General features: G+C 40.3%; 1 protein-coding gene across 5 annotated transcripts in view; it reads right to left on the bottom strand.

Moving 5' to 3' along the window:
* Positions 1-27,731, bottom strand: part of greb1 (growth regulating estrogen receptor binding 1) — a 275,907-nt gene that overhangs the window by 48,148 nt on the left and 200,028 nt on the right. For all 5 annotated transcript variants that reach the window (XM_073056928.1, XM_073056930.1, XM_073056929.1 and 2 more), the window contains 5 exons: positions 20,423-20,762; positions 9,565-9,680; positions 5,208-5,407; positions 4,749-4,844; positions 4,036-4,619 (listed from right to left, as the gene is read on the bottom strand). In XM_073056928.1, coding sequence (XP_072913029.1) covers positions 4,036-4,619; positions 4,749-4,844; positions 5,208-5,407; positions 9,565-9,680; positions 20,423-20,762 — 1,336 coding nt within the window. The remainder of the gene's footprint in view (positions 1-4,035; positions 4,620-4,748; positions 4,845-5,207; positions 5,408-9,564; positions 9,681-20,422; positions 20,763-27,731) is intronic.

Here is a 27,731-nt window from a genome sequence, read left to right as displayed (position 1 = left end):
AAAATTTGGCTGAATGTAACCAATGATTGAAATTCAGATTTGTTTATCAAATGTACATCAAACCATACAGAAAAATGCATCATTTACATTAACAACTTAAAGATGTGCTGGGGGCAACCCGCAAGTGTTATCACATGTTCCATGTGTCAACATTGCATGTGAACAATGTTCAGCAGAACATAAGCCACAACAAAACAAGTCCCTTTCCCATCCTCCCAACCACACACTTACTGACACAGTCAGGACTCAACCCCAGTACGTGGTGCCTCAGGGCCTCCAGTCCTTGGACCCAGACTCACAGACAATGGGCCTCCAATCTTCTGCCCCTAACCTGAACTCGCAAACAATGGGCTTCTGACCTCCAGACAGGCTGACCCAGGAATTTTGAATTTTGGGTCTCTATCTCCAGACTCGCACAGACCCTCTGCAACTGGATCCTTGACTTCCTAATCAGGAGACTACAGTCAGTACAGATCAGAAATAACATTCCCTCACTGACAATCAGCACTGGCACACCTCAAAGATGTATGCTTAGCCCACTACTCTACTCTCTCTACACCCATGACTGTGTGGCTAGGCACAGCTCAAATGCCATTTATAAATTTACTGATATCACAACTATTGTGGGCAGAATTTCAGACGGTGATGAGGAGGCACACAGGAGCAAGATAGATCAGTTCGTTCAGTGGTGTCTCAACAACAACTATACATTCAACATCAGTGAGACCAAGGAATTGACAGTGGACTTCAGAAAGGGGAAGTTGAGAGAACACACACTTACCAGACATCATTGAGGCATCAGCAGTGGAAAGGGTTAGCAGTTTTTTGGTTATCAACATCTCTGAAGATCTATCCTTGTACACCATACTGATGCAATTAAAGGAGGGTTAGGGTTTGAGGAGTCTTGGTATGCCATCAAATCTCTAGCAAATTTCTACAGATGTACTGTGGAGAGCATTCTAGCTGGTTGCATTACCATCTGGTTTGGAGGGACAGGATAGGAAAAGCTGCAGACAAATGTAAACTCAGCCAGCTCCATCATGGACACTAGACTTCCCAGCATCAAGGACACATTCAAAGGCGATGCCTCTAAAAGGCAGCATCCGTCATGAAGGACCCCCATCATTCTGGACATCCCCTCTTCTCATTGTTACCATCAAGGATGTACAGGAGCCTGAAGATACACACTCAAGGTTTCACGAACAGCTTCTTCCCCTCTACCGTCAAATTTCTGAATGGACAATGAACTTGTGTACTCTGCCTTGTTATTCTTCGCTATCTTTTTGCACTATTTAATTTTTTAATATATTTTTCTGAATGTAATTTATAGTTTTAAAAATTATTATGTATTACAATTTACTGCTGCCGCAGAACAACGAATTTCATGATATATGCCAAAGATAATAAATCTGAATCTCACTTTGATCCTGAGGAATTTTAGAACAGTTAACAGTTTAAAGAAAAGCAAAAAAAAACTGTTAACAGGCAACAGGTCAGTCAATACCCATTGAGGGAAAAGTTAAGTTAATGTTTTGGATATGTTTCTCCAATACAAAATAAAAAGCAGGATCTCAAAATCAGGAAACCATCATGGGATCATAAAGCCCTTCAGCTCAACTGGTCCAGACCAGCTAAAATGCCCCATACAAGCTGGTCCCATTTGCCAGTGTTCAGCCCATAACTTTGTAAACTCTTCTAATCCAACACACCTGTCAAAAAGATGATACTGTACCTGCCTCCATCACTCCACAAAGATACCACCATTTGTGTAAAAAGGCTTTTAATTTACCGGCAGATGCAAAAGACATAAATTAATTATTTTTTGGAGAAATTAAGGCTCTGAAATAATGCACAGGCCAACATTATGAATGGATTCTTCTATTTTCACACTTTTCACCTAATGATCTTGTTCTGGAAGCTTCCAGGCCTACACTTTATTTTGTCACTAACAGTTTCTTGGGGCTTCCATGACAAAAAGGATCTTTTCACCCTAATATCAGGAACAGCTTCTGAGTTTCCAGATATGGGAATCTAAATAGAAGTTCGAGAATTGAAGTTCTAATAGGGGAGCGAGAGCCACAGCGTGGAGGAAGAAACGGCAGCTTATGGAAAGGTTACACTCACGCACACAGTCCATGCTCTTATAGATTTAGAGGCAACACTGATCGTTAAAAAATTCCAGTTACTACTTCTAGAAATGCTTCTCTTTAACAGTAACAATCAGCTGAGGAATACGGGCCAAGACTTATTAAAATGGACAATTTTGCTTGGGGTAGTGAAAATGAGAATCACTGTTCTCAGACCCATGAACACATTTCAAGTAGTCACTGGAGGATGGTACAACAACAACAACAGAGATAGTAACAACAAACATAAAATCCTTCGGCAGCTTGACAGCACTGTGGAGAGAGAAAGAATGTATTTTGTTTGGAATGACAGCAAGCATGTAATAGAACATAAAATAGTACAGCACGGTACAGGCCCTTCAGCCCATAATGTTGTGCCAACCCTTAAACCCTGCCTCCCATATAACCCCCCACCTTAAATTCCTCCATATGCCTGTCTAGTAGTCTCTTAAATTTCACTAGTGTACCTGCCTCCACCACTGACTCAGGCAGTGCATTCCCCGTACCAACTACTCTCTGACTAAAAAACCTTCCTCTAATATCCCCCTTGAACTTCCCGCCCCTTATCTTAAAGCCATGTCCTCTTGTATTGAGCAGTGGTGCCCTGGGGAAGAGACGCTGGCTGTCCACTCTATCTATTCCTCTTAATATGACACAGAGCACATAGTTTCATTTCATAGCCATCTTTTCCAAACTGCAGCATACTATAACCTGCATTCACAATATGACAAGGATCCATATATAATCCCCCACCTTTAAAATTTCATAACTGAACATTATAAAGCTCAGCAACAGTCCCCTCTCCAAAATGGCCCATGCCAACCAAGATTCCCAAATCAGATAGTCCCAATAGTCCCATTTGTCTGTGTTTCGTCCATTTCCCTCAAACTTTTCCTATCTGCATACCTGTCCAAGTGCCTTTTATATATTGTTAATATACCTGCCTCAAACATTTCCTCATTCCATATACTGACCACCTTCTGGATGAAGGAGATTTGCCCCTCGTGTTCCTGTTAAATCTCTCTTACCTCACCTTAAACCCATGCCCTTTAGTTCTTGATTCCTCAACTCTGGAAAGAAGACTGTTTGTGAATATAGCCTTTCCATGCCCCTCTTGATTTTATTGACTTCTATAAGATCACCTCTCATTTTCCTACTCCTCGATGAAAAGTTCCAAGCTACTCAAACTCCCGCTTAACTCAGCCCTTTCAGTCTCGGCAATACCTCTGTACTCTTACTAAAACCAAACACAATACTACAAATGGCCTCACCACTGTCCTGTTCAACTGAAACATAACATCCCAACTTCTGTACTTAGTGAAGGCCAGTGTGCCAGAAGCCCCCTTTACCATCCTGTCTACGTGCGATGCCGCATTCAGGGAACTTCGTCTCATACTCCTAGGTTCCTTTCCTCCACAACACTCCCCAGAGCTCTACTGTTCACTGTGCCTGATATCCAATTAGCTACATCTCACCGGATCATCTGCAATCTAACCTTCCTGAGCAGCCTTGGATGTAGCTCTTAAAATATTCTTTTCTGATAATTACACAGTCCAAAGTGTAATATTTCTGAAGCCTTGGGCATCTTTCTCTCCTAACTATGGTGGGGAAGTAGCAGGTTACACTCCACAGGACGGTCCTCTAACTTCTACACATACTGCTAATTTGTGTAAGGCAGAACTATGCTCTGGCTATGGCAGGTGGCAATATCAATAAGTCAAGAACAAGTAATTTAGATGTGCACAACCAAAACGTTACCTTCTGATGATCAAAATTGATAAGGGACATCTTCTGAACTCAGGTGTGCTATGGCTGAATTTGACTTTCTTTTTAATCCCCATCCCAAATGACGCTTTAAAACAACAGTCATACAATATTCATGTTTCCTTTCGATCTACTTCCATCTCACCTGTGGTGGACCACTCAGCAGAAGTCTGCGGGGATGAAACAACTCAGTTCTACTCTGCATCTTGTTAAAATCCATATGGTTTTGCATAGCTGCCGTCCACTGGCGATAGTACAGTGATTGCTCAGTGGAAGTCATAATTTTAGCCAATGACGGATGAAAGGGAGTAATCCATTGAACAGAATGATGAGGAAGAAATGATGATAATTTGGCCACTCCAGCATTGTCCACTTTAGTAACTATTCCGTAGACCAATTTTGGGAGAATCACAGTTGGTGGTTGACTGAATGCTTTTGCCTTTGGGCAATGCGATGACATCTGTCCTACAATGGGAGTCTGAGTAGAGGAAGGGTCTGAAGAAATTGTCTTTGAAGTTTTCCTTAAACTTTTGCTTTTGGTGTTACTTTGATCTTTTTCTGAATGCTTTATCTCACGTTTAGTTATCTGCTTTATGTTATCTGACTTTAGCTTTGACATCTCTCTGGCCGCAGTACTGTCCTCAACATTAACAGAATCAACATTCAATGGATATCTTGCAGAATTGTCTGCTCCAGAGCCTGAGAAATGATCACTATCGCCGATCAAACCTAATTTTGACATAGAAAAATAAAGAGATTAGTTTGCATCAGATGGAAAATTGTAATATTTGATTAATTTATCATTTGGTCTATTATGTATTGGATTATGCATAATCAAAATCCAAATCTTTTTCTTACTTGAAGCTTTTGATGACTTGGATGAAGCTGAGTGATTAGAATGGGAACGCTGTCTTTTAATGCTGCTATTCTTAGCCGAGCCTTCAACTGTTGACACTAAAATAAAGAGCCACAGAAGAGAAATTGTAATGAGAGCCCACTTGTTTTCTGTTGAACAGATTCTTGTGGTCCTTGGTACCCAGTTGCTGTAGTAATTGTCATCTTTGAGCATAGCCGACGGGCATAGAACAGCATTAAGACTCTGGAACATCACAGCCAACCATGTACATCAAATGCTTAAAGCCAAATAACTCGACCCAGACCAGCGATAAAGGCAGGGCTTTCCTTGCTCGGTCCTTTGCCATGGTATTAAAAACAGAACAACAATCACCAGGACCATCTTATCCTACTTAGAGTTACATTTACAAGTCTCTTAAAAAGCCGAGGTTTTGGTAACTTAGATATTTCAAAACAACTTGCCTTCAACTGCAACACTGTCTTCATCATCATCAGTGCTGCCTGGCTTATCTAGGTCACTCTCAGAGGGATCATTCATTGTTCCTGTCTGCACAGTGGCATCGGGGACTATGTAACAAGCAGCCAGACCCAGTTCTTGTTCCAAAGCAGTTCGCAAAAGACAAGTTGAATTTATTAAACGCAAGTCATAGTACTTTGCAGATCTGTGACAGAAGCAGAAAGCTGAAGCAATCCCAAGCAAGTATTCAAATTATTCCATTCACAGAATCTACTGATTACTTTCTATATAAAACTCTGTATCTTACAAGAAGGTTAAGGAAATTAGAGCAGGGACAAAATTATTTTAAATATATGCCAGTGTGTGAAGTCTCAGGGGTAACCATTGGCATCAGTTTTCATGTGCACTGATACATAGTGGGGCTTACTCAATACACTTTTGCCTGACTCTGACCAACTAGCTAAAAAATTTGTAGGTGTTCAAGCACAAATTGGAAACTTGTTGGTCTTCCAGCACAGCTGGATGCCTGTAAGGTACACAGCAGACTGGCACAGACCAGGCTGCAAGAGAAAGTGCTGATGGAAATGTGGAAGCTCAGTGCAGCCAATTCAAAGGCTCTGTGGGGAAGGACTTCTGTGTAGGCTCCTTCCACTTCTACACAAGAGTGGCAGATTTGGGACCACGTGAGTGGCTATAGTGCTATGTTTGTTTGTGTCTATTTCAAAGAGTTTACAATACTGAAAGTAATGATCATTAATGTTCAATTATTTTGCACTGCTTATTCCTATGTACATACAGTATATACTGTATATTTATCATGAATAAAGTCTATTTTTGAGAATAATAAGTTATTCACCACAATTTACACTGATTATTTAAAACAATTAAAATTAATATAATTGATAGAATATCATATGTAACTTGTTACTGGTCAATACACTGGTCATTGATTACTACGACGGGTTTCCACTAACTGCACTTGTTTGTGATTTGACATGGAGATTCAAAAGTTATATTAAATATGTGCAAAAACATTAACAAGATTTCTTAAAATGTCTGGAAATTTCTTTAAAAATTTTCTAAAAGGCTTACCATAATATGTAAACCTTCATTATTTTGTATAATATTTAAAATAGTTTAATTAATACAACAGAAAATAGATTTATCATAGAAAATTACCAGTATACAGTGCAGTCACCATTCTTAAATCTATCAAAGGATATTTTCAAAAACAAGTATCAATAGAAAATGTTTCAAAGTGTTGCCTGATTGCACTTATTACTGTCGGCACTCTGGCCAACAGTAAATTCAAAGCTCTTGGGCAGTGATCACGAAATTTAAATCAAATTCTGAAATGAATTCTGGGATGCTGATTAAATATTGTCATAAAAGCCCAGCCTTTTGCTGATAGGTCAACACTACATGATACACTGAGCAAGTTCAAACTTGTGGGAGAATAGAAAGTGGACATGTTGTGAATGAAAAAACAGACAGAAGAAACACAATGACAAAGCGGTTAAAGATAAGGGGGGGGGGGGGTTGAATGAAAAGGAACAAGAGAATTGTAGCAGAAATAAGTGAAGAAGAAATTAATGTTCACTAAATGAAAAGACTTGTAAGCAGAGATATTGAAGCACTGTGGGTAGGTCAGACTACAAAGAATTTTGGGATTCAAAAGAAAAATAATTATGACCTAATTATTGCTACTGAACCTTTATAGAAAATTCAATGAAATTTACCAAATTAGCTTATTCAGTTACAGTCTCTGTCTAATCAGTCAAATGCCAAGACACCAGTGATAGACTTAGGGATTCTTCATGCTGCAACACTATCAAGCAGAGCATAACTGCATTATCAACGGACATTTTCTTGCCTTCTATTACCTATACATGTCCATGCTTTCTAGTAGGAAGGTTGATTACAACTTTGATCAAAGTAGTTGATTTATCAAAAAGAAATTATAAAACCATAAAAAATGCCTGCCCTTAGGGCTAGAATTTCTTTTAATTGTCTTAAAGTTTTTGAGACAAAATCTGTTGCTGTCATAATTATTTTGAGTGTAACAATTTTGAGATCAAAATCCAGTTTGATAAAAATGATTAAAAGTTGAAATAAATTAGCCTTTAAAGAAGGATTTTTTAAAATGTAGTTCTTTTCAGTGTCTGGAATTCACTAATGAGGACAACATTTGTTGCACAAATGCACATTCCCCTTGAAATGATAGCTCAGCAGATCATTTACAGTTGCAAGAATAAGTTTATAAACCCTTTGCAATTACCTGGTTTTCTGCATTAATTACTCATAAAATGTGGTCTGATCTTCAACTAAGTCACAATAATAGACAAACACAATCTGCCTGATCTAATAACCACAAAAACATTGTACTTCTTTTGGTCATTATTGAGTACACCATTTAAACATTAACAGTCTAGGTTCAAAAACGTATGTGAACCTCTGGGATAATGCCTTCTACAAAAGCTATTTGGATTCTGTGAGGTGTGTGTTGTAGAGGTGCCCTGCCCCTTCAAAAAGGATACGCAAAGTCAGGTCACTGACAGAGAAGGTTCTCTTGAAAAGCTTCTCGAGAGAAATCTCTTTGCGTGGAGCATGACTCGATCAAAACAACTTGAGGAGCTTAGAAGAATTGTAGAGACGCATGAAGCTGGAAAAAACTACAAAAGCATTTCTAAAGACATGAGTGTTCATCAGTCCAGAGTAAAAGAAATTGTCTCCAAATGGAGGAAATTCAGTACTGTTGCTACTCTTCCTATGAGTGGACAACCTACAAAGATCACACCAACATCACAATGTGCAATGCTGAAGGAGGTGAAAAAGAACCCAAGGGTAACAGCAAAAGACCTGCAGAGATCTCTAGAATATGCTAAAGTCTCTGAACAAGAATGGTGTTCATGGAAGGACACGATGGAGGAAACCAATGCTCTCAAAAAACAACCATTGCTGCATGCCGCAAGTTTGCAAAGACCACCTGGATACTCCACAATGCTTCTGGGACAATATTTTGCGGACAGATGAGATAAAAGTTGAACTTCATGTCAGAAATGTGCAGTGCTTTGCTTGGAGGAAAAAGGGCCCTGCGCACGAACAGCAAAACCTCATCCCAACATGGTGAAGCATGGTAGAAGGAGCATCATAGTTTTAGGCTGCGTTGCTGCCTCAGGGCCTAGACAGCTTGCAGTCGTTCAGGGAACAATGAATTCAAAATTGTATCACAACATTTTACAGAAGAATGTTGGGGTAGCAGTCCATCACCTGAAGCTTAATAGAAGCTGGATGATGCAACAAGGCAATGATCTGAAACACAAGAGTAAATTCAAAACAGAATGGTTGAAAAAGAAGAAAATTCATGTTTTGAAATACCCAAGCCATTGTCCAGATCTTAACCCAATTGAGATGCTGTGGCATAACCTGAAGAGGGCTGTTCATGCAAAGAATTCCAGAAATCTTGAACAGTGTGGAAGAATGGTCTAAAATTCCTCTAAGCTGATGTGCAGGGCTGATCAACAGTTACCGGAAACATTTGGTTGAAGTTATTACTGTACAAGGGGGTCACACCAGTTACTGAAAGCAAAGGTTCACATATTTTTTCCAACAAATACAAGTATTATTAGATCATTTTTCTCAATAAATAAATGAACAAGTATAATGTATTTTGTGTTTTAATTGGGTTCTCTTTATCTAGTTTTAGAACACACGTGAAGATCTGATCACATTTTTGGTCATATTTATGCAGAAATAGAGAAAATTCTAAAGGGGTCACAAACTTTCTAGCACCACCGTATATGTCAAAGACATAGATCAGCTTTAAAGGTTTCCATCCCTGAAGCTCTTTAGTTCTGTTTTTATTCTCTCATGTGACCTACCAAGCTATTGCATCAAACCACTAAAATGGAAACAAAAGACCTTTCCCATCCTTGTTGTAATTTTGCTCAGAGATTCAGAGAACAGCTTTGTGAAAACACAAAGTCATCTGAAACATCAACTATTAACTCTTTTCCATAGATGCTATCTGAGTTCCTCCAGTATTTTGTGTGTGCTGCTACAAAATGAAGTTAATGTTTTTAAAATATCATAATTACTTTTGAAAAGATGTTAACTGCTGGAAGAACTCATCAGGTCAGAGAGCATCCATGGAGGAGAATAAACAGTCGACATTGTGGGCCGAGACCCTTCTTTCAGCAGCGAGTGATATTTGATTGAAGCAGGGGAACTGGTCAACCTGAATCTAGTCACACATAGTATTCTTGATACCAGGGAATGCACTTCCTTTATCAAGTTCCCTTTCATTATTCTGGTGAGAAATTTCAGCCGGAAACAATCTCATGTTTTCAAGACGTCGCCTACCTTGGAAAAGATTCTCCATAATGATCAGTACCAGACAAGATAAGTATGCAGGGTAGGTCTTCAAGATCCAAATAGGTTTGAGGTACCCAATCAGGATCTTCTATTTTTTGCCACTCCTTTCAAAACAAAAGACATACTGTAATCAAATGGTAGTATACAACAATATCTATTGAGTATTCAGTCTGATCTATTCAGTAGAACCAATGCTCCTATCTGTAGATCAAATGAAATATTGTAAGAATTCACAAAAAGAGAATAGTGAACCATTTATTTGGTCACAAAGATGAGAAAATCTGCAGATGCTGAAAATCTAAGCAACACACACAGACTGCTGGATGAACTCAGCAGGCCAGGCAGCATCAATGAAAAAGAGTGAACAGTTAGTTAATGCTTCAGGCCAAGACCCTTCACCAAAAGGGTCTCAGCCCAAAATGACGACTGTTCACTCTTTTCCATATATGCTGCCTGGTTTACTGAGTTCCTCCAGTATTTTGTGTTTGTTATATTTACTTAGTCACATGGGCTTGACGACTATTTTTCAATCTGTTTGCAGCCATTGATACCAAGCTGCAGGGATTTATATCATTGATAAACAGAATATTAAATATGTAGATAAGTAACTGCCTGAGACCCAGATAAGGTGAACAAGCTGTCAGTTTGTCAAATGACAAGAAGTAGTGCGGTACTTAAAAATTAGAAGGTCACATAATTAAAGTCAACCGTTCTGCCCAGTGTGGCATAACCATCTCTTTGAAAGAGCAATTCAGATTTAATATGATTTTTTATTCTCTTCCACAAATACCTTTATTTCTCACTACCCAATTCATTGAATAGAGTTTCAACTAATCGCTGTGACAAAGTATTTCATACTTCAGCAGCTTTTAGAATGGAAACATTTCAGTTAATTCCCCATTTCACTACATTTGTGATAATTTTAAACTGACAATTGCTCATCATTAAGCAAAGTTCCTGCTTGCCTTATGTAAATGCTTACTAACTTTGGAAATATTTGTCAAATATCCTATTATCCTTTATTGCTCCAATGGAAAGCAGAACATTTAAAAGCCAATTAATACTTTTGGAATAAAAACACAAAATTCTGGCAGAACTCAGCAGGCCAGACAGCATCTATGGGAGGAGGTAGTGACGACGTTTCAGCTCCTCCCATAGATGCTGTCTGGCCTGCTGAGTTCTGCCAGCATTTTGTGTTTTTATTTATTTCCAGCATCTGCAAATTCACTCGTGTTGCCCCTAATACTTTTGGAACTACAGTTAGAGCTGGAATGGAGGAAACTAGCAATCAATGCCCATGCTGCAATGAGTTTACACTTGGTTGTGTGGATTCCGAACTGGCTTCCCATAGAAGATAAGAGGGAGGTAGTAGATGGACCATATTCAACATGAAGGTCCGTAATTAGTGGTCTTCCGCAGGGATCTGTTGTGGGACCCTGCTCTTTGTGACTTTTTTTGGAAATGACATAGATAATGAAGTGCAAGGCTGACTTAGCAAGTTTGCAGATGATACAATGGTTGATGTTGTGGATAGCGCAGAAGGTTGTTGTAGGTGAAAACGGGACATTAACAGGATGCAGAGCTGGATTGAGAAGTGGCAGATAGAGTTTAACCTGGAAAAGTGTGAAGTGATACACTTTGAAAATTGAACTTAAAGGCAGAATATAAAGTTAATGACAAGATTCTTAGCAGTGTGGAGACCAAGATTCCTCAAAGTTACTGTAGTTAAGAAGATATGTTGTGTGTTGGTCTTCATTAGTCAGGAAACTGAGTTCAAGAACTGCAAGGCACTATTGTTGCTCTGAAAAAACTCTGGGTAAACTGCACGGAGTATTTTGTTCAGTTCTGGTTGTCTCATTACAAGAAGGATGTGGAAGCTTTAGAGAGGGTGCAGAGGAGATTTACCAGGATTCCGCCTGGATTAGAGAATATGTCTAATGAGGAAAGGGTGAGTGAGCTAGGGCTTTTTGATTTGGAGCGAGGGAAGATGAGAGGACGGTAGAGGTGTACAAGATGATAAAGATACACTGACAGAATGGACAACTAGAGCTTTATTCCCCAGGGTGGCAATGGCTAATACAAAAGGAAGCAGTTTTAAGGTGATTGGAGGGAAAGTATAGAAGGGATATCAGAAGTAAGTTTTTTTAAAACACGGAGAATGGTGGGTGCATGGAATGCCCTGCTGGGGGGTGGTGGTGGAGTCAGATACATTAGGCACATTTTAGAGACTTTTCGATAGGTACATGGATGAAAGAAAAATGGGGACTATGTATGAGAGAAGGGTTAGATTGGTCTTGGAGTAGGTTAAAAGGTTGAAACAACATTGTGGGCTGAAAGGCTAGAACTGTGCTATGTTCTGCTTATTTCAGTACTGTAAGCTGAGAAGTAAGTATTAACCAGGTTGACCTGAAGACAAAAACAAATCATTCTTACATTTTTAGGAAAATACCATGTTAAACATATGACAGATATTCTACTATTTAATTTTATCCTGAAACTACTGTGATATTATCCATTGTTGTTTATTGGAACGTCTCAAGGTAAAAGAAGTCCATAGCTTTTGAGGTGTCATTAATAATGAGGCTCCATCCATTCAAATAAAATGAAATGGAAGACAGACCATTCAGGACATAATGCCTATTTAGCTCTAAGACAGAAAGAGAAGAGTACAAGGATGTTAAAGACTTGAATTTAGATTACCTCAGGGCATTGTAACGTGTTTTCAGATGAAAATGTAAAATTGAAGATTGTAATTGTGTTAATATTACGTACAATGTCAAATCAGGTCACATCTTTTGTTAATGACTTGCATAAATTAATCACAAATTGAACACCAGAATGTTCATGAGTGGAACCCCAGGGATCCATAACAATGACAAACAAGATCAACAAGATGATAGCAGGTTAAAAGCTATATTGGAAATCATCATTTACATCAGATCATTTCATTTGAGAGCTAATTCGAGTGCACAGGTCTTTTCGTGCCATTAGTAACTGCCAATAAACACCTACAGGAAGTAATATTTTTATTTTAATGTACACCAAAGTACAAGTGGACATTATTCCATCTGGTGAAGGAAATGAAGATTGATGGCTAAAAGAAGATGAAATCACATTAGTCAAGTGAATTTCCAATAAAAAGGAGGAGATTCCCAATCAGACTAAGACCATAAGACATAAGAGCAGAATCAAGCCATTTGGCCCATCGAGTCTGCAACGCCATTCAATCATGGCTGATCCTTTATTCACTTCCTCAGACCCACTCATTGACCTTCTCCCCGTAACCTTTGATTCCATAGCCAATCAAGAAACTATCAATATCTGCCTTAAATACACCCAAAGACCTGGCCTCCACAGCTGTCTGAGGTAACAAATTCCACAAATTCACCACCCTCTGGCTAAAGAAATTTCTCTGCAACTGTGTTTAAATGGATGCCCCTCTATTCTGAGGCTGTGCCTTCTTGTTCTAAGCTCCCCCACCATGGAAAATATCCTTTCCACATCTACTCTGTTTAGACCTTTCAACGTTCAAAAGGATTCAATGAGAGTCCCCTTCATCTTTTTAAATTCCAGTGAATACAGGCCCAGATCCATCAAACGTTCTTCATATCATACCCCTTTCATTCTGGAATCATCTGCATGAAACTCCTCTGAAACCTCTCCAATGCCACATCCTTCTTTGATAAGAAGCCCAAAACTGTTCATAATACACAAGGTGAGACCTCACCAGTGCCTTATAAGGCCACAGCATCACATCCCTGCTCTTGTATTCCAGACCTCTTGAAATGAATGCTAACATTGCATTTGCCTTCCTCACCACCAGCTCAACCTGCAAGTTAACACCCAAGTCTCTTTGCATTTCAGATTTCTGGATTTTCTGCCCATTTAGAAAATAGTCTGCACATTGATTTCTACTACCAAAATGCATGACCATGCATCTTCCAACACTGTTGCCAGTTTCCTTCCTATTCTCATAACCCAAGTCATTCTGCAGCCTTTTTGTTCCCTCAACACCAATCTTCATATCTACAAACTTGGCTACAAAACCATCCATTCCATCGTCTAAATCATTGATATACAGCATAAAAACAAGTGGTCCCAACACTTGTTATGTACCTTTAGGTCTTTCAGCGTTTTGGGCACATTCTCCCTTGTAATAGTAACTGCACTTACTTCTCATGCCTCACACCTTCAACACCTGGCACACCACTAGTGTCCTCCACAGTGAAAACTGATGCAAAATACTCATTTAGTTCATCAGCCATTGCCTTACACCCATTATTATTTTTCCGGCCTCATTTTCTAACAATCCTATATCCACTCTTAACTCTCTTTTATTTTTTACATACTTGAAAAAGCTTTTTCTATCCAACTTGATATCGTTAGCTAGCTTGCTTTCATATTTCATCTTTTCCCTCCTAATGACTCTTTTACTTGCTTTCTGTAGGTTTTTAAAAGCTTCCAAATCCTCTATCTTCCCATTAATTTTTGCTTTGTTGTATGCCCTCTCTTTTACTTTTACATTAGTTTTGACTTCCCTTGACAGATATGATTGTACTATTTTGTCATTTGAGTAACAAAGACACAGAAACATAGAAACCCTGCAGCACAATGCAGGCCCTTCGGCCCATGAAGCTGTGCCAAACATGTACTTACATTAGAAATTACGTAGGGCTACCCATAGCCCTCCATTTTCCTAATAGTCTCTTACCGTACCCGCCTCCACCACCGTTGCCGGCAGCCCATTCCATGCACTCACCACTCTCTGCGTAAAAAACTTACCCCTGACATCTCCTCTGCACTTGCTTCAAAGCACCTTAAAATTGTGCCCTCTCATGTTAGCCATTTCAGCCCTGGGAAAAAGCCTCTGACTATCCACACGATCAATGCCTCTCATCATCTTATACACCTTTATTAGGTCACCTCTCATCCTCTGTCTCTCCAAGGAGAAAAGGCCAAGTTCACTCAACCTATTCTCATAGGGCATGCTCCCCAATCCAGGCAACTATTTCTTTGTTTTTGAAATACATCTATCCTGCACCTTCCTCATGTTTTCCCAGAAACTCAAGCCATTACTGCTCATCCCTGCCAGCATCTTCTTCCAATTTACTTTGGCCAACTCCTCTCTCATACCACTGTATGAGAGAGGAGTTGTACCACTTTACATGTACCACTGTACCACTTTACGCCACTGAAATACTGCTACATCAGACTTCACTTTCTCCCTATCAAATTTCAAGTTGAAATCAGTCTTACTGTGATCACTGCCTCCTAAGGGTTCTTTTACTTTAAGTTTCCAAATCACCTCCGGTTCATTACATAACACCCAATCCAGTATAGCTGATTCCCCTAGTAGGCTCAATGACAAACTGCTCTAAAAAGCCATCTCACAGGCATTCAACAAATTCACTCTCTTGAGATCCATTACCAACCTGATTTTTCTAATCTACCTGCAAGTTAAAAGTTCCCATGACTAACATAATATTGCCCTTTTGACATGCCTCTTCTATTCCGCAATGTAATCTGTAGTCCACATCCCAGCCACTGTTTGGAGGACTGTATAACTGACATCAGGGTCCTTTTACCAGCAAACATGAGGAAATCTGCAGATGCTGGAAATTCAAGCAACAGACACAAAATGCTGGTGGAACGCAGCAGGTGTTGATGTTTCGGGCCGAGACCCTTCGTCAGGACTAACTGAAAGGAAAGATAGTAAGAGATTTGAAAGTAGGAGGGGGAGGGGAAAATGCAAAATGATAGGAGAAGACCGCAGGGGGTGGGATGAAGCTAAGAGCTAGAAAGGTGATTGGCAAAAGGGATACAGAGCTAGAGAAGGGAAAGGATCATTGGACGGGAGGCCTAAGAAGAAAGAAAGGGGGAGGGGAGCACCAGACGGAGATGGAGAACAGGCAGAGTGATGGGCAGAAAGAGAGAAAAAAAAACTAAATATATCAGGGATGGGGTAAGAAGGGGAGGAGGGGCATTAACGGAAGTTAGAGAAGTCAATGTTCATGCCATCAGGTTGGAGGCTACCTAGCCGGTATATAAGGTGTTATTCCTCCAACCTGAGTGTGGCTTCATCTTGACAGTAGAGGAGGCCATGGATAGACATATCAGAATGGGAATGGGACGTGGAATTAAAATGTGTGGCCATTGGGAGATCCTGCTCTCTCTGGCGGACCGAGCATAGGTGTTCAGCGAAATGGTCTCCCAGTCTGCGTCAGGTCTCACCAATATATAAAAGGCCACACCGGGAGTACCGGACGCAGTATACCACACCAGCCAACTCACAGGTGAAGTGTCACCTCACCTGGAAGGACTGTCTGGGGCCCTGAATGGTGGTGAGGGAGGAAGTGTAAGGGCAGATGTAGCACTTGTTCCGCTTGCAAGGATAAGTGCCAGGAGGGAGATCGGTGGGAAGGGATGGGGGGGACGAGTGGACAAGGGAGTCGCGTAGGGAGCGATCCCTGTGGAAAGCAGAAAGGGTGGGGAGGGAAAGATGTGCCTGGTAGTGGGATCACGTTGGAGGTGGCAGAAGTTACGGAGACCTTGCAGTTTCTTAACTCAACCCACAAGGATTCAACATCTTCTGATCCTATGTCATATCTTTCTCATGATTTGATGCCATTCTTTACCAGCTGAGCCATGCCACCTCCTCTGCCTATCTTCCTATCCCTCCAATACAATATGTAAGCTTGGACATTCAGCTCCCAACTATAACCATCTTCCAGCCATGATTCAGGAAACACATCATACCTGACAATTTCTAAAAGTGCAACAAGATCATCCACCTTATTTCTTATACTCCATGCATTGAGACATAACACCTTGAGTACAGCGTTTGCTACCCTTTTTGATTTTATATCCCTAATGCACTGATACTCACCCTGTTGGCTGCAATTGTGTTCTATCATCTGTCTGATAATAGGACGCTATTATCAGCCCTTCCTGATAATCTGACTAAACACTATCTTTGCTTTCTTTTAACCATCCGTCCTATTCTGAGTCCCTTCATTCCAGTTCCCATCCTCCTGCAAAATTAGTTTAAACCCTCCCTAGCACCTCTAAAAAACCCTTCTGCGAGAATATTGTCCCCCTCAGGTTCAGGTGCAACCCATCCCTTTTATAAGGTCATACCTTACCCAGAAGAGATCCCAATGATCCAAGAACCTGAAGCCCTGCCCCCTGCACCAGCTTCTCAGCCACATATTTATCTGCCAAATCATCCTCTTTCTACCCTTGCAGGTGCATGGTTCAGGTGGCAATCCAGAGATTACTATCCTGGAAGTCCTGCTTCTCAGCTTTCTGCCTAACTCCCTAAATTCTCTGTTCAGGACCTCATTGCTTTTCCTTCCTATGCCATTGGTACCAATATGTACCAAGATATCTGGCTCCCCTTCCAAAATGCTGTGGACACAATCCAAGACGTCCCTGAACCTGGCACCTGGGAGGCAACATACCATCCAGGTGTCCTGTTGATGTCCACAGAATCTCCTGTCTGTTCCTCTGACTATTAAGTCTCCAGTTACTACTGCTCCTCTCTTCTGCCTTTTTCCCTTCTGCACTACAGATCCATGCTCAGGTCTTACTAAAACCTAGGATCCAACTAAGAATTAAGGGTTAATACTTGGTCACAGCCAGGGTAATTGAGCAGAATAAAGTAATGTGAATGGCGATTAAGTCTTTGGATGATATCTTTTTCCAACATAACAGGCAGCCCAAAATATTCTGGTTTTATTATGAACTTCTGATTTGTTACCTTTGTTTGGGAGTGATGTTCAAAATTCATGGTTGAAAATGAATTCATTATCAAAATACACATAGGTCATCATGTACAACCTTCTGATAAATTTTCATGCATGTAATCACAGTAAATAGTAAGAAACACAATAGAATTAATGAAGGACTGCACATGGCACCAAGGACCAATGTACAAAAGACAACAAACTGTGCAAAACCAAAAAGAAAAAAAGAAAATTAGTCAATAAATAAGCAATAAATATCAAGAATATGAGATGAAGGGAGTCCTTGAAAATGAGTCCATAGGTTACGGGAACAGTTCAGTGTTGGGGTGACTGAAGTTATCCACTGTGGTTCAAGAGTCTGATAGTTCAGGGGTATTAATTGTCCTTGAACTTGGTGGTGTGCGTCCTGAGGCTCCTGTACTTCTTTCCTGATGACAGCAGAGAGAAGAGAGCATGGCTTAGTGTGGGTCCTTGATGATGGATGCAGTGGTCCTGCAGCAGCACTCCATGTAGTTGTGTTTAATAGTGGGAAGGACTTTGTCCATGATATATTGAGCTGTATCTACTATTTGTAGGCTTTGGTGTTTCAAAGGCATTGGTGTTTCCAATTTGTTCATATATTCTTCACCACACATCTAAAAATTTGTCGAAGTTTTATTTGACATGCCGAATCTTCGCAAACTTCTGAGGAAGCTGAAGCACTGCTGTGCTTTCTTTGTAAAGGCAGTTACTTGCTGGACTTAGGATAGATCCTCTGAAATGATAACACTGAAGAATTTAAAGTTACTGACCAGCTGCACCTCTGATTCCCCTATGACGACTGGCTCATGGACCTCTGGTTTCCTCCTTTAGTAGTCAATAATCAGCTCTTTGGTCTTGCTGACATTGAGTGAGAGTTTTTGTTGTGGCACCACTCAGCCAGATTTTCAATCTCCCTCCTATATGTTGGCCAATGACAGCAGTGTCATCAGCAAATTTAAATATGGCATTGGAGCATAAAGTGTAAAGCAAGTAGAACAGGGGGCTAAGCACACAGCCTTATAATGCACCTGTGCTAATGGTAATTGTGGAGATGCCATTACCAATCCAAACTGACTTGGTTCTGCAAGTGAGGAAATTGAAAATCCAGTTGCACGAGGAGGTATTGAGGCCAAGGTCTTGGAGCTTATTGATTAGTTTTGAGGGGATGATAGTATTGAATGCTGAGCTGTAGTTAATGAAGAACATCCTGATGTGTGCACCTTTACTATCCAGATGTTCCGGGGTTGAGTGAAGAGCCAATGAAATGGCATCTGCTATTGACCTGTTGTGGTGCTGGGCAAATTGGAGTCAAGCTACTCCTCAGGCAGGAGTTGATATGTTTCATTCCCAATCTTTCAAAGCATTTCATCAAAGTGGATGTAAGTGCTACTGGACAATAGTCATTGAGGCAGGTTACCACGTTCTTCTTAGGCAGTGGTAAAATTGAAACCTCATTTTAGTAGGTGGGTACCTCAGACTGCTGAAGTGAGATGTTAGAGATATCAGTGAACACTCTGCCAGTGTCCTTTAGTACTAGGCTAGGTACCCTATCTGGGCCAGATGCTTTCTTTATGTTCACCCTCCTGAAGGACACATCAGCCTCAGAGACTGAAATCAGAGGGTCACCAGGTGCTGTTGGAGTTTGTGAAGGTGCTTCCCTGTTTTGATGGTCAAAGTGAGCATAAAACACGTTGAGCTCACCTGGAAGCAAGACCTTGCTGTCACCTATGTCGCCTACTCACTTTGTAGGAGGTGATAGCATTCAAACCCTACCACAGCTGTTCAGCATCCTCCAGTGATTCAGGTTTGGTCCAGAAGTGCCACTTCATATGTGAGATAGCTTTCCAGAGTTCATACCCAGACCTCCTATATTTTACTTAGTCGCCAGATTGCAGATCCCTTTTGTGATGTGTATTTGTTGAAAACAAAATGTTGTCTTCAGGACTATTTTATTGCAAATTGTAGCCTTTTCACAGACTGCTGGAGCAACATTTTATGACAGTACAGTAAATCAATGCCTTACTATTACATTGTCATGTAAGGAAATTCGGCAAAGTTATCCAAAAATGTAGCAAAGTTTCCCAAGATCAACATTACTAGAAATAAAGTAAAATATAGAACCTCAAGGGACTTGTCACAGTTTAAAATACAAGAGGAAGTCAAAATTCGAAGGAAACAATCATCTTCTATGGTTGGTAGTTTTGATTACAAAGGGATTGTACTGCACTTCCCATTCATTAAGAAAATGCATCAGAATGTCTTGTATAATTGGGGCAATACATAAATGGAAGATAGACAACAACCGTATCAAGTGTCGTTTATTTCATCCATGTATCTTATGTTTTGTCTACTGTAAAATTAAAGCAGGTTAGAAACCAGATCTATATTTGTCTTGCAGAGTATTAACTCAAGGATCTTTCAAAGGCAGCGAATAGATGATGAGAGCCAGTCCAGAACTCTTAGGTTATTTCATTGTTACACTAAAGATCATTATACACACAGAAATCAGCTTTTTCTGAATCACAGAGTCTATATTGAGGCCTTTTGGGTTATTACATTCTTTCTGGACCATTGGTTAACACCACTTCCTAGGTCTTAGTCCACTGCACTGCAATTATTGGCTTTCCAAGTAGTCAACCAAGTTGCTTTTTTTCTCCCATGTGGTGAGAGGAAGAGTTCCAATATTGTCAAGTAATTATCCCCTCCACTCCTTCTAAGAATTTGTTGCTTTTGGTGAAAAAAAGGATAATGTATTGCATTGTATCTGTAACCACAGTTATGGTGTTTTGTCTGCATCCCATTGTACATTCATATCGTGATCCGATTGGACAGGAAGTCACATTCTGCCTTCTCTGCAACACTGTCAGAGTCCAGAACATTTAGTCTGCCAGATAAGAGTCTCAATATTTAAATAGCTAGACATTCTACCTAACAAACAACTATACAATCACCTCTTTGCAAACTCAATATACTGATGAAAATACTATAGGCACCAAGGAACACCTACGTAAAGAAAAGAGATAAATTCATATCCTATTTGATATGGAATTTAATTATTGTAAATATAAACCATTGGTTACCTTCAGTCGTGTTATAAAGTGCTGGTCAATAGTAATCTTTGCATTTGGTGTCCCAAGGATGATTTCAAATGTATATTGCAGACCCAAACGGCACCTAACTTGACATAATCGTTCATATGCCAGTGCAGCCAGAGAAACAGAGGGAATCCTGAGTACAACCATGTAACCATGACTACTTGGGCAGCTCCTTGTGGAGTTAATTAGGCATTGAATTATCTCCAACGTTTCCACAGAAGAGTAGTTCTTCATCTGCAAGTGCCCTGCTGTTACCATCATTGCTGCAGAGTAATGCTGAATTAAAATATATGTCCAGGTCACAGCACTGTGTATTGTGGGAAACCTGAAACCAAAACGAAAAGAATTGGTCGTTATTCTTTCATCATTCACAATGGAATAACCAATATAAAATATGAAGCCCCCTAAATTAATTGCATTACAATTTCAATGTATACTCATATGGAATTTCAAAGCTTTCAATTGTCATTAGAGGTATTAAACACTGAAGAAAAACACATGTTCTAGACTTCATTAGTGGTCATAATTCCACCTTCTGGAACCATTTTATACCACTTCTTAATCATATACATGATTTATTAGATCTGGATTCATATGAAATGAGATTGAATTATTGGGAATACATTTCCAAATTAGCAAACAGGTTTCCAAACTTTCTGGAATAAAAACAACAGTCTCAGGATTGTAATTCTACAGATGCAATTGTAAACATCAAAATGATTTGTTAAGACTCAAGACTCAAGATTGTTTATTGTCATTCTTCAGTACACGAGGGTAAAGGAGAGCAAAATGATTGCTACTCTGGATCCAATGCAGGATTAAAAAAACACAAGTATAAAAGCAATCCTTTAAAACACAACGTACAAGTAACTGTTGAGTGTGGCCAAATACACATAAGATTAGCTTATATACATTGAGTAATTGTACATAAAGTGACGTTGGGTGCCAGAGTATCTGAACATGTGAGTGACAGGAAATGATAAAGTGAAGCAACTTCCATCTAGGCATGTTGTCACCTTCTGAACTCAATGCTAAATTCTACAACTTCAGGCAACTTGATTTCTCTGTCTGCGTCAATCGTCCATCTGTGATATTAGTCCAGCTTCTTTGCTTTTGTTTCCCTGAAGTGGAGGACGCTCCCAGCCTGATCCAGCATGCACTCAGTCCTGCACAACTTCGATATTCCTCTGTGAGTTTCCTTTTGTCCATATTCTCACTCTCTAACCCCTCCATTTACTCACTGACCTGATAACTTTGTTTACAGCTTACCCCATGGTCAGCTTAGTTTCACTCTATCAGGAACATTTCCCTCCACCACCCTCCCTGTAGCTTTACAAGCTTCTTTTTTCTCCTTCCCAGTTCTGACTTTTCAGCATGAGAAGTTCACTCTGTTTCTCTTTGTACGAATGTGGCCTGACCTACTGAATGCTTCCAGAAATTTGTTTTTTTTTAATTAAATTTCAGATTTCTAGCAACTGCAGTTTCTCTGGTTGTACTTTTGAATGTTATCATTGGAACTAGATATTTCCACCACTCCTCCTCCCAGTGGAAACAGTGTAAAGCCTCAAATGTAAAATCAACTTTCTTCATGTTAGCTTTGATTCATTTGCTATTCACCTTCATTCCATACCCCCTGGTTCTAGACCCTTCTGCCAATAGGATCAACTTTACTCTTTCTACTTTGTAGCCTTCATGACTTTAAATACATTTCAGATCAGCCCTCAACTTCTCTGTTCCAAGGAGAAGAACTCCAGCTTCTTCTGCCTTTCCACAGAACCAATGTTCTTCCCAAATGAAATTGCCTTGATAAATCTTTTCTGCACACTATCTTTGCATCTCTCCTTCAGTGTGGTACAAAAACAAGACATAATTCTGCAAATCACTGTCTTATAAAGGTTATCATCCACAATGTCCTTGATCCCTCTAAGAACCTCTGCAGAACTACACCTGACTGGGATCCCATTATTATTTCAGAACTCCAGGCAGCAGATCTATTCCTCGTTTCCTTCAACACCCCTCTTGTCAGATTTCCCATGGCACTATCCTTCTCACCTTTACTGGCCCCAACCCAATAGCCTCCCACGGATCCAATCATTGTCAATGTCATATAAACTAGAAACCACCATAACCTTCAAACCCCCACTCAATACTCCTGGCCATGACCTTCTGCAACATTCCACCTTCCTTCAGACTCCGCCCATCCAGTGACCCATAAACCCACCCAACCTCACCACCGCCATAATCGCCAATCCTTTTACAACTGAGTTCAACTGAACCCTTTGAGGGTCATAAGGACAGACAATGACTTCTCGGTGCACTTTAACAGAAGGTAAATAGTCAGTTGTTGATGATAAGTCAAACACTTTAGGTAAGTAGCAGGATTAGGCAAACCAAATTATGACTGGCATATCTGCTTGCATTTGTAGTTATATCTTTGGCTATCTAAAGTGAATAGTAAGCAGCTTATAATATATGGTTCATGTTTCAATTTCTCTCCATTGCAGGACACATTATTAAAATATGCTTCGATTACTTTTTATTAAGAACTATTTTAGTAATTATTATTGATAACCTTTCCCACAATATTGCTTGAAATTAGCATCAGATTTCAAATGAATAACTAGGTGCATGCAGTTCTCTGTCATGAACACTGCTCAAATGTGAACACAGTGTTCTATTATACATGACCCACTGCGAAAGCACAGAGCAAACCTATCTGACAATGTTCCACCTTCCCCATTGTGACAGGACATACAGAAGAGCCTACTCTGAACAGCTTCCATTTACCCAAGTCAGACATATTAATGAATAGCAATATGCAATTTGTGTAATATCTTTTATGCATATTAAGCATTTTGAGGCATTTCTGTGGCATCAAATAAAGTTAACAATTACTCTTTCCGTGAGGCATTAGTACAGTGCCAAAAGAAAAGATCAAAATGATGTTTTAAAGGACATCTTAAAGGAAAGGCAAATTAAGAGACCTGGAGAGAAAATGTAAGATCTCAGTATATGTGCAGCTGAATACACAAGCAATACAAAATTATGAGTTCAAAGTCAATTTATTATCAAGGTTGATATACATCATCATGTACAACCCTGAGATTCATTCTCTTGCGGGCATGCTCAATAAATCCATAATAGAAAAATAACCATAACAGAATCAATGAAAGACCATTTGGCCATTCAACCAGTATACAAACAATGACAAACTGTGCAAATAAAAAAGGAAATAATAATAGGTAAATAAGCAATAAATATCGAGAACATGAGATGGAGAGTCCTTGAAAGTGAGTCCATAGGTTGTCAGAACATTTCAGTGATGGGACAAGTGAAGTTGAGTGAAGTTATTTTCCTTTGTTTCAAGAGCTTGATGATTGAGGGGTAATAACTGTTCCTGAACCTGGTAAGTCCTGAGGTTCTTGTACCTTCTTACTGATGGCAGCAGTGAGAAGAGAGCGTGTCCAGGCTGGTAGAGGTCCTTGCTGATGGATGCTGCTTTCCTGCAACAGTGTTTCTTGTAGATATGCTCAAAGGTGGGAACAGCTTTACCTGTGATGGACTGGTCAGTATCCACTACTTCCTGTAGGATTTTCCATTCAAGAACATTGGTGTTTCCAAGCCAGGCTGTGATACAGCTGTCAATATACTCTCCACCACACGTCTATAGAAGTTTGTCAAAGTTTTAGTTGTAATGACACACCTTCACAACCTCCAATGGAAGTAGAGGCGCTGCCGTGCTTTCTTCATAATTGCACTTACGCGCTGGGCCCAGGACAAGGCCTCTGAAATGATAACTCTGAGGAATTTAAAGTTCCTAACTGTCCCCACCTCTGCTCTTCCAATCATCTATGACTGTTGTTAGAAAGTCCATGACAACTGTGGTGTTTTCATTCAGATCCACAGATGAGACCTTGAACAAAGCCCAGTCCAATGACTCAAAGCAATCCCGTAGCCGCTCTTATACCTCTCACGACCACCCCTTTGTTGCCCTAATTTCTGGAGCTTTGCTTCCTGCCTATGCCTGTATGGATAGAAGGACACAGTGTACAGTGAAGAAGGCTATCAAAGCTTGTAGCGGGATCGGGACAAGCTGGAAAAATGGGCTTAAATTGACAGATGAGATTTAATGCATAAAAGTGAAGATGTTGCACTTTGAGAGGGCAGACCAGAACAGGATGTAAACTGTGAGCGGTAGGGCACTAAGGAGTCCAGAAGAACAGAAGAATCTGGGAATACAGTTTCGTAATTCCTTGAAAGTGATTTCACAGGTATATAGAATCAGAAAGAGAGCTTCCGGCACATTAGCTTTCATAAATCAGAGTACTGAGTAGAGGAATAGGGATGTTATGTTGAAGTTTTATAAGACATTAGTGAGACCCGATTTGGAATATTGCGTGCAGTTCTGGTCACCCACCAACAGGAAAGATACAAATAGGATTGAAAGAGTAAAGGAAATATTTAAAAGGATAATGCAGGACTGAGATCCTGAGATAGAGAAAGGCTGAATAGGTTAGGGCATTCTTCCAGGAGGAAGGAGTATGAGGGGAGATTTGATAGAGGTATGCACAATTATGAGGAGTATAGATAGGGCAAATGCAAGCAGGCTTTTCCCACCCAGGTTGCATTAGACTAGAACTAGAGATCACAGAATAAGGTGAAAGGTGAACTACTTAAGGGAAACTGGAGGGAAACTTCTTCATTCAGAAGGTGGTACGACTGTAGAAAGACCTGCCAGCCGAAGTGTCGTATGTGTGCTTAATTACAACATTTAAGAGAAGTTTGGTTAACTCCACATTAGGGAATTGGAAGTGGAGAGTTTCAGTAGCTTTAAATTCCTGGGATTATCATTTCTGAGGATTTCTCCTGGGACCAGCACATAAGTGCCATCACAAAGAAGGGACTACAATGCCTCTACTTGTTTAGATGTTTCCATAGATTCGGCCCGTCACCAAAACTTTGAACTCATCACAGCTCTGAACTGATTCTACAATCCGCAGACTCACTTTCAAGGATCTTTAACAACTCATGTTTTCATTATTATTTCTTATTTGCATACTTTGCCTTCTTTTGCACATTGGTTGTTCATCAGTCTTTAGTTTTTGTTAATTCTATTGTATTTTATTTTCTTAAATGCTGCAAAAAATGAATTTCAAGGTCATATATGATAACATACGTACTTTTATAATAAATTTTACTTTGATTTTTTTTTACTTTGACATCACAAAAATAAAATTCCGATTTGATGGTGCTTTTCTAGCCCAGAACGAGGACTGAACTCCAACCTGAGCAGTCTTCATAGGGTCATAGAGAAGCACAGGACAGAAACATACCCTTCAGCCCATCCAGCCCATGCTGAATCCATTTAAACTGCTACTCCCATCAACCTGCCTCAGGACCGTAGCCCTCCATATCCCCATTATCCATGCACCTGTCCAAACCTCTCCTAAACTTTGAAATCAAGCTTGTGCTGGCAGCTCATTCCACATTCTCACAACTCTCTGAGTGAATATGTTTCCCCTCATGTTCACCTTAAACTTCTCACCTTTCACCCTTAACCCATGACCTCTGGTTGTACTTCTACCCATCCATAGAGGAAAAAGCCTGCTTACATTTACCTTTATCTATACCTCTCATGATTTTGTATGCCTCTATCAAATCTCCTCTCAATCTTTTACGTCCTAAAGAATATAGTCCTAACCTATTCAATCTTTCCTTATGACTCAGGTCCTCCAGACCCAGCAACATCCTTGTGAATTTTCTTCTGCATTCTTTTAAACTTGTTTACATCTTCCTTGTAGGTAGGTGACCAAAACTGCACCTAATACTCAAATTAGGCCTTACCAATGTCTTATACTATTTCAACGTAACATCCCATACTCAATACTTTGATTTATGAAGGTCAATGTGCCAAAAGCTTTCTTTATGACTCTATTTAGCTGTGATGCCACTTTTGCTGAACTGTGGACCTGTATTCCCAGATCCCTTTGCTCTAACATACTCCTCAGTGGCTTACCGTTCACTGTATAACACCTACCCTGGCTGGTTCCATCAAAGTGCAAAACCTCAGGCTTGTCTGCATTAAATTCCATCTGCCAGGTCCCTCTGCAAGCCATGATAGCTTTCCCCACCGTCCACTACACCCTCAATCTTGGTGTCAACCGCAAATTTGCTGATATAGATGACAAACAGCAAAGGAACAGGATTGATCCCTGCTGCACACCACAAGTCACAGGCCTCCAGTCAGAGGCAACCCTCTACTACCAATCTTCGGCTTCTCCCACAAAGGCAATGTCTAAGCCAATTTACTACCTCATTTTGAATGCCAAGCGACTGAACCTTCTTGATCAGGCTCCCATCTGGAATCTTGTCAGACTCCTTGCTAAAGTCCATGTGGACATCCACTGCCTTGACTTTATCCACTTTCCTGGAAACTTCTTTGAAAAACTCTTTGAAAAAGATTGGTTAGACATGACCTACCATATAGAAACCCCGCTGACTATCCTTAATCAGACCATGTTCATCTAATTACTTATATATCCGATCCCTTAGAATACCTTCCAATAATTTTTTCACAACTGATGTCGGCCTCACTGGCCTATAATTTCCTGGTTTATGTTTAGAGTCTTTTTTAAACAGTGTGTTACGAATGTGAAGCAACTCTCAGGGGCCGAAGGGTACAAAGACACCCCCTCCTTTTTGAGAATCGCAAGATCGCTATTAATTTGGGTCTGGGACCCAGGAAATGAGAGAGAGACACTCAGAATATACAAGGTTTGGAATGTGTCCTGACCTCAGCGGAACAGAACCACTGATAACGGCCATTGTCTCTTGGAGACGGAATTGTGTATTGAGTACTGTACTATTCATTGAAACCCCTCAGGGGACAACCAGAGTGGTCTGGTTGAGGGATTGCATCATCCCAACCTGATTGACATCTGAGACCCCGTGAGTAAGGATAAAAGAGGGGTCTGGGGAACAACCCCTTTAGACGCACCAGGAGAAACGCTGGAAATCCCGTGACAGCATTTAATAGTGAAAGCCGGTGAGAGCTCGTGTGCGTCCTCCCTTGCCTGGGGTGGCGAGCTCATCACGGAAGAATGGTTTAGCTAAAGGAGAGGTCACACTTGAACGGCCACACCAACGAGACACCGACGGATTGAAATCATAAAGGAAAGCCGGCAAGTTTTTCTCCTAAATCTCTCTCTCTCTCCCCAACAATTACAACACAGCAGTCCCCAACGGCTGCAGCCTGCATGAACTGAGTAAACTTTGTATTTCCATCGGACAATAC

Source organism: Hemitrygon akajei, chromosome 9 (genome assembly GCF_048418815.1).
Source record: "Hemitrygon akajei chromosome 9, sHemAka1.3, whole genome shotgun sequence".
NCBI lineage: Eukaryota > Metazoa > Chordata > Chondrichthyes > Myliobatiformes > Dasyatidae > Hemitrygon > Hemitrygon akajei.
This window is presented reverse-complemented; position numbering and strand designations above follow the sequence as displayed.